The 8,397-nt window shown below is 35.2% G+C and overlaps 1 protein-coding gene across 1 annotated transcript in view; it reads right to left on the bottom strand.

Moving 5' to 3' along the window:
* Positions 1 to 594: 594 nt before the first annotated feature.
* Positions 595 to 8,397, bottom strand: part of LOC122526367 (protein vein) — a 255,684-nt gene continuing 247,881 nt past the window's right edge. The window contains exons 6-7 of the mRNA XM_043649748.1: positions 824 to 898; positions 595 to 697 (exon numbers count right to left, since the gene is read on the bottom strand). Coding sequence (XP_043505683.1) covers positions 846 to 898 — 53 coding nt within the window. The 3' untranslated portion in view covers positions 595 to 697; positions 824 to 845. The remainder of the gene's footprint in view (positions 698 to 823; positions 899 to 8,397) is intronic.

The following is an 8,397-nucleotide window of genomic DNA, read 5'->3' as shown; positions in this document are numbered from 1 at the left end:
ATGCATCTTTGACATCAAAATTTCCCTTTCGAAATCTCCGGAAACATTTTCTGCACGTTGAATGTCATTCATAGTACAGGTTTCATCATATATATCGCGAATATTTATTTTTTTCTCACGATATTTTTTATTTTTTCAATAATACGACAAAAATGTATAAAATTTCACGAAGAAGAAAGAAAAAGAATAGAAAAATTCCCATCGAACCAAGGAATCGTAATAAAATTTAAAATAAAATTACACCCTCTCCGCGTTACTTTGAAAATAAAATTCACGCATTTGCTTTCTTGTAATTGATAATATTAATTATTACAATTGAATAAAATCATGCTCACCTTAGCGTAATGAACGTAGAATCGATGTCGTATCCTTCGATCAGAATGACGTAGTAGAAGTAATAGCAAATAAAATAAAAAATAAATGAACAAAATATAAGATGTATTATAACAAAAGAAATAATAATTCGATTTATAATAGTAGATTGTATAACGTGTAAGATGGTAGGTTGTCGATGAACAGTCGTATCCTTGAATAAATAGGAATCGTAAGGAATGTTGTGAGTAATATACGATAAGAGGAGAGCCCAAGAAGATTGTTGAAGACGAAGACGCGAATGCAGGAACCTTGGTAGGAATGGAAAAGGGGTATGGGTAAGGCTACAACAAAACAAAACACGATGAATGTCCTGATGTGCAAGCTGCAAGCATAAGAAGAAGTAAGAGAGATAGATACATAATTAGATTAGACACGAGATATCAGATTACCAGTACTACTGTATTAGTAAATAAAGTTAGAAATAGGGTTGTTAGGCAAATTAGTATACCTTGACAGTGCCGCTAGATGCGCTAGAAGCGGGCGAGCGTCACGTCCTCGGCGAACGAAGAAAACTTATCCATATCTTCGATGAAAATTAGAAAACCGAACAGAAAACACACCATGGATTAGTTTAGAAATTAATGAAATGTAACGATCGTTATAATATAGGATTTTAAATTCTACGTTTTGTAATATTATTGATTAGTTACGTAGATTTATTAACAAAAATTTATATTCACGATTCGTGAATAAATGAAGACGGGTGTTTCGCACGAAAGAACAAACATTTTTGCGAACCAATTTTTCGTAATATCTACGAAATGATTTGACAATAAAATGTAATTCGTAATATTATTCGTAATATTTCATTGAAAAATATTCATATGATACTATGAAAATGGATTTTAATATCATCTAGTACTTTACAAATTGACGAATTATTTCGTAATATTATTTGTTAACTTTTGTAAAAAAGTATTACGTACATTATGAAAATGGAGTTTATTATTTCGTAAGACTTTTATATATTTTATAATTATTAATGAATATTTTAAATACTCTGAAGTGTCTTTTAGAAAAAAAAAAAAAAAAGGAAAAATGTAAAAGCACCACTATGGAATTTTGTTCATATATTGCAGAAAGTAATTATTAAAAAAAGAAACACGAGACACAAAGGAAATAGAATTTAAAAAGAAAAAACATAACACGAATATGAAAGTTATGATATTTTGAATGCAAAAAACGCGTTCGCATAAATATAAGCGAAACACACTGTGCGTCTTCATGTTTTGTTATTCCGATCGATTAACATTAGAATAAATAACGGAGGGAAAGGGGTTTTCTCGTCCTCGTACCACAGTAACGTCAGTATTTCGCAAGCTTTTCGACGACGAACACTTAGGCGACCCTTGCGAAGCGTGAATAGGATAGAAGCACACGAGGTCGTCCCAGAAACGGCCATAGTTCTATTTCCGTCGCTCGTGAATCATCCACGTTTCACCTATCTCTTTTAACGGTTCTACGACCATTATATGCCTTCGGTCATACGATTCTAAGAGAGTCCTTTCTATCATCGTCTACGATATTACCTATTTTCGATCGAATCATTTTCATTTATCATTGTTAATCAAAATCGATAGAATAATAATTATTGTTTAAATCACATATTAAATCGTATTACAGCGTACAGAGAGACATAATAGGAGTATCATTATTTATTTAACGATCAGTCAATGCAGATTTTCTCAGCTATCAATCATTGGAAGGTTTTCCAAACTAATCGTATGGTAAAGTACAAACGAACGTTGTATTTTGCGTTTGTTAACTAATTACGAGCTAGGGACATAATGCGTAAACGAGGACATTAAACCATCGGACCGATGCTAAACATTGAATTGTCAACAGAACTTGAACGTTCAATCGACTCGACTCGACTCGACTCGTTGACGACTGAAATTTCATTATTATTATTATGTTACAATCAGCTTGATCAGGCTTACACCATTTTCCAAACTTCATTACGTACAGATCGATCAGTTTCACGTTTCGGTAAGAGTAATTGATGGAAATTAGTTATAACGAGATGACATTAGAGACCGGAAAAAATCATTTCTCTTATTTGCAAAGTGTAGACTGGGAAATTGGAAATCCGTGAGGACGTAGTCTAGATGATGCATCTCGAAGGATATGGGAAGAGAAGGTTATTACTAAGGTTCAACCAAACGATGTTGTATGTATTATGTACATAGTCGAACAGTGTATATATCGGAAGTTCGTAGATATATTCGACGGCACCCGTACGTTAATACGCATCAGACTACATTTCACGGTTGATCGAGATTCGCGCTAGCTCCATAGACAATTTCCCAAAGGGTTTCGGAACAGTATAATGGGCTAGCCAAGGTATAACGTGGCTACCTAATTCTATAGCATTAGGTCAGAGTCGTGCGAAGGGATAACTCGGATAACTGCTGCTTTCTCTCTATATCTCTCTATCCCTTTATCTCTCACTATTTCGGGGGATGGGTGGGGGGTAAATTTGTCAATAGGGAAGATATAAAGAAAAAGGTTTGTGTGATCGAAGACCTAAAAATGTCGATCACGTCGTACATCTGTGTTATATTTTCTTCGGTGTATAAACGGTTGCTATTCCGAAGGCGTTGAAAAAAATAAAATTAAATACCAGTAATAATAAGTTAACCCACAACTGAATTAACCGAAATATATTATTTTTGTCGGAGAAATAATTGACTTTACAAATGTTTCTTCTTTTTATTAGCTACTAACTACCACCACCACCACCACCACCATCACCGGACGACTGCTTAAAATAAACTCGTTAAATGACTCATGGAGTCGCTCCGTATATATTTCTATAATTATTTTCTTACTTTCAAAAGAGCACAAAATAAAATTCACCGAACCGTTATCTTTAGTGTAAAAGAAAAAAAAAGAAGCAAACACAAAAAAAAAGAACACGCACATAAAAAGGTAGAATTGTTTATGAAGGAAATAGTAGCATTGGAGATTCACAGGGGAGATAGAAGGTATATTTCCTTTTTGCATATAGTCCGACGGTTAGGCGAATCGAGTCGATGGGACGTCGTCCTGTTAGTCGTTATGGTTTAACGCGTCCACCCTTTTCCACCATCGTAATGCGAATTCATCGTCGGTGAGAGAGAGGATAGCGTCGAGTCGGTCGTTCGTGTAAACATCGCGTGCACTTCGTTTCGAGTGACAACAGAAATTCTGCGATTGCGCTTCTACGTTCCCAACGAAGGGCCGTAGTAGTTAAATCGTTAGAGCGAGAGAGAGGCAGGCAGGCACAATTCGAGTAGACGATTCGAGCTTGCGAAGCTCGATATCTACCAAGCAAACTCGTGCTTTTGCGCTTGGAACGTTGAACGAACGATTAAACATTCGTGACTAGATGATGATAGGTACGTTGACCGAATGTTTGAAATTTTATTGATCAATCTAATATTATTATTTCTTACGAAGTAATTCCATTAATTTAATGTATTTATGCAAAATCTCGCAGTATATACGACGGTTAAATACATTTGAAATTTGATTCTTTTTTGAACATCATTTCATTAAAACAAATTTATATTATTTGATAAACCAATCATTGAACATTTTGTAAGAAATATAAAAATAATCTTTGTGCCATTTTACATATATGCTCGTACTTTCAAATAATGTAACTTTTTTTGTAAGAATTTTTCTTTTCATATTATATCATAAATAGTTCATAGACACTTAGATATTTCTATTTAAATGTTTCAACGTGTATAATCTCGATCTATCTTTCGTTTAACGTTTTATCCTCATAAATAAGAAATAATCGTATTATAAAAACGTGAGATATTTTAAATGAACATTGTTCTAACGTGGAAGTATTACGGCCAGACTATTCCCCAGGTGGGACCTTCGTCTTTATAAGCCAATATTTGATCCATATCAAATATTGTTCATCGTGTATCCATCACAATTAGATCTCGTATATTATCATTTTTTAATCGATGATTCTTCTATAAATAACGATTCTTACACGTGCCTATGTAATTCATGGTTTCGTAATATTTGATTATAAAAGTTAATCGATCGATCGTGTTAAGATTAATTGTCTTAATTTATTCTGAAATTCTCTCTCTCTCTCTTCGATTGAATAATTTCTTCTGTTACTCGACTCCAACCCGATACACTTATCATTTTATCATTATTATTCTATTCTCTATCCAGATATAGGTGGTTACCTCCGAATTAACCACAAAAGCGAAAAATTGGAAATAGAACATTTTTCTTTCTCGTTTATCCTTTTTATTTTTCCTTCCTCATTTTCATTTCTCCTTTTCTCTCTCGGTTGTATAGGATACAGTCGCAGAAACATTTATCATCGGCCACGACAAGCTTTATCGCGCACCACCGGGCTCTCGTTATTTTATTTTGCAAAAGAAAATGAACGTAAAAATAAATATAAAAAATCCGAGGGGGTGAAGAAAAAAAATCTACGAAATAGTAAAATAAAAAAAAAAGGAAAGAATAGAGAAAGAGTGTGAAAGAGAAAGAGAGAACGAAGAAAGGAAGGAAAAAAGTGAGATAAAGTAGTACCGGGTCGGGGGAAAGCTTATAATCGACGGGTCCGATCACACGTGAAAATTTATTCTGTGGTGCCCATCAAGCTTTTGTGGTCGATATATCCCTGCCCTCCTCCTCCTCCTTCCTCAATCTTTTTTTCCCCTTTTTACTTTCTTTCTTTTTCTTTTTTTTCTTTTTTTTTTATATATAGATATACGTTTTAAATCCGTCGATCGAAGGCATATCGTTCTCTCTCTATCTCATTTATCCGTACGAAAGGACGAACGAATGAACGAACGAACGAATGAACGAACGAATGAACGAACGAACGAATGAACGAACGAATGAACGAACGAATGAACGAACGAACGACCACTTTAATTTATTTCTCATGTTCCCCGTTGGATTCATCGTTGTTATCCAGCTTGGTGTATATATATATATACGTGATTGCGCGTATCCTTTTGCAATAATAACTATGGTAGGTGGATCGACGAAACAAGCGTGTTACGTGCGCCCAGAGATGAAATATTTTTTTCTTTTTTTACCCCCTTTCGGCTAAGGACACATCAAAAAGACATAAAACGCGTGACTGCGTTTCCTCGTAGTTTTTCGCGTCGGGTTTGGTTTTCTTCTTTTTTTCCCCCCGGCCCCCCTTTTTTTTTGTCGTCGTCGTCGTCGTCGCCGCCGCCGCTGTTTTTGTTTGTCGCATTGTCGTCGTTATTGTCGTTTCGGTTATTTTTTTTTCGATCGTTTTTTACCGAACGATTTTTTTCGGCGATAGGGTGGAATGGGTTGGTTTGGGGGTGGGAGGTTTTTACTTTTACTTTTGTTTGTTTTTTTTCTCTCTCTCTCTCTCTCTTTATTTTTTTTTTCTTTCTGTCGATCAACAACCGTAACGCTTTCGAACTTTTACGTTAAATGTCTATTTGAACGAATAGAACAATATCGTTTTAAAATGAACGTATTTGCATACGAGTTTGTTATTACAAAGTTTGAAAATGATAAAGGTAGTACGTATAACGGTTTGAAGTGAAAGATCTTTAATTAAAGTTAAACGATTATTATATTTGTTTCTTTTTTGGTAATATAAGCTACGACTTTCATTACTTTGGATGTTCAACGATCCCGCTAATATAAGATCGTTGAATTTGCGAAAGGGTGGAAAATGCCAGGCGTGAATTGGTGGCGCATAATCGTGGTCCATAAAGTGAGATAATCCAAAACCAGAGAAATGAAGAGAGAGAGAGAAAGAGAAAGAAAGAGAGAGAGAGTGAGAGAGAGAAAGGTCGTCGACGTTGTAAATTTGTTCGGATGGTGAGAGGCGGGAAATTCAAAGTACCCTTACCAGTGAACAATCGCGGAAAGCTAACAAGCCAAATGGGATGTAAATCTTCGTTGATTTTACATTACGTCATTCGTCGGGATTTCGGAGACACGAAATAGACAAAAGAGAGAAACATGTAGTGGGAGAGAGAGAGTGAATAGACAGATAGATAGACAGAACATAGCATCGTAAATGCTCGTAAACGCGATGGTAAAGGTTAAGCGAGCCAAAAGGGTTCAAATATATATGCGAACACCGAACTCTACGATGCATAACTTTTACGACTCTTACTTCGAAAATTAGGATACAACTAGGATAATTTCTACGTCCGACGATTGTTTTATTATCAATCTTCCGTCACGTTGCGATTTATTACGATTTAACGATTGCCTCGTTGATACGAGCATAATACCAATTGTGTTTTTATTCTGTTAAAAAATTGTAAGTATATATTACTGATAAAAAGTTTGGTTACACGTACTCGTATATGAAATATATTTAAATTATTGCAAGTTATGTTTCGCAAATACTTGCTTTATTTATATATATATATATATATACAGGGTGTTTCGTAACACGTTGGACCTACTTTTGGAGTGAACAGAGGAAGAATAAAAATTGACAAAAAAGTTTCTATAAGCATAACATAAAAGTGGCTATAACTTTGAAACAAGATAAAATAGGACACACGTTTATGTGAACTTCTTTTTTTTATTGTTTTTTGTTCCTTATTCACTCTCAAAGAAAGTTCCACGTATTACAAAATATCCTGTATATATATAGAAATATATTTTTGTATATATATAGAAAATTAATTAGAGAAATTTATTATAGTAGACAAATTTGGTAAAACGTTATTAAATGTGATTGTACGTTTCGGTCAGTTCAAATAACGATCTTTTATCCGTATAACTATTTTACACAACTTTACCATTCGTGAAATTAATTTAAGTAATTTTCCCGTTTGCCAATTGTTTCAAATACTTTTGATAATGGTTATACGAATATCCCAGAGATATTGTAATGTGACATAATCAACAGTACTAATTGCTGCGAAAACTTATTATTTATAATTTGAACAATCTAATAAATTTTGATAACAGTAAAATCATGTAAAACATTTGCACAAGAATAAAAAATAAATCTTAATAAAATATAACCGATAGCTTATACATAAGTGTGTAATATACGAAATACGATAGATGTAACCAAACATTACAACCATCGATATAAATATAATATTTCGTGGAAAAACAAAAAAGAAAAACGATAAATAGATCGATCGAAAATAATTAACACGATCGACATTCGCGTATCGATTATATTTCCGTATCGATTATATTTCCGTATTTTCAAAACCTATGCTCGCGATCGATTAACATTAATAATTTACATACATTTAAATTATTATCATTATTATTATTATACGTATACACGGCCGCGTTGCACGTACGTTTTCACACGTATACCTACATTTACTATCATACACACGTATATCTATAGATACGGATCGGTTAATACCAGTTGGAATGTTAAAATCACTATATTGTACGCTCGGCAGGATATAAATTTCCGAGGTAAAGCGGAAATTGGAAGGCAGGTAGGATCGCGAGGCGGATTTACAGGAGGCAGGGAGAGGGGACAGTATACACGAGTCGTTTAAAAACGGTTTCACCGCGAAAAGTCGGATACATTGGAGGAGGTTGGGTGGCGGGGTGGGATGGGGGGGAAGGGGGGTTATAGAGATAGGGGGTATCGGTCGTTTTCATCGGATCAGACACGCAAATAAACGCATTGTCCTGTAGGATACTCTCGTGTAATCGTCCGGTAACGCTCTTCTCTCGCATCGCTATGCCACTCGTCGAACGGATGACAAAATGCAAAATGGACGAAGATTTGCATCCGAACTACCTTGCTTCACGGGCTGCCGGTTTCTCTCTCACTGTGTCTCGTTCGACATGCACGGGTTTTGCGAGTGGGATGAGGGAAAGGAGAAGAGATGAGGAGGAGGAGGAAGGAGGAGGGAGGAGAGGGGTGGGTAGTGGTAACTATAGTAGTTGTGTGGTAGGAGGTCGCTAACCGTACCGAACGAATGCGCTCTCGTTCGATTATGCGAACGTCCGTATCGTCACGGTCGATGTGTGACCCGGCATAATTTCATGGCCCCTACCTAA

The sequence above is a fragment of the Polistes fuscatus genome, unplaced genomic scaffold, assembly GCF_010416935.1.
Source record: "Polistes fuscatus isolate 324 unplaced genomic scaffold, CU_Pfus_HIC Scaffold11, whole genome shotgun sequence".
NCBI lineage: Eukaryota > Metazoa > Arthropoda > Insecta > Hymenoptera > Vespidae > Polistes > Polistes fuscatus.
The sequence above is the reverse complement of the archived record's forward strand: the minus strand, read 5'-3'. Positions and strand labels throughout refer to the sequence as shown.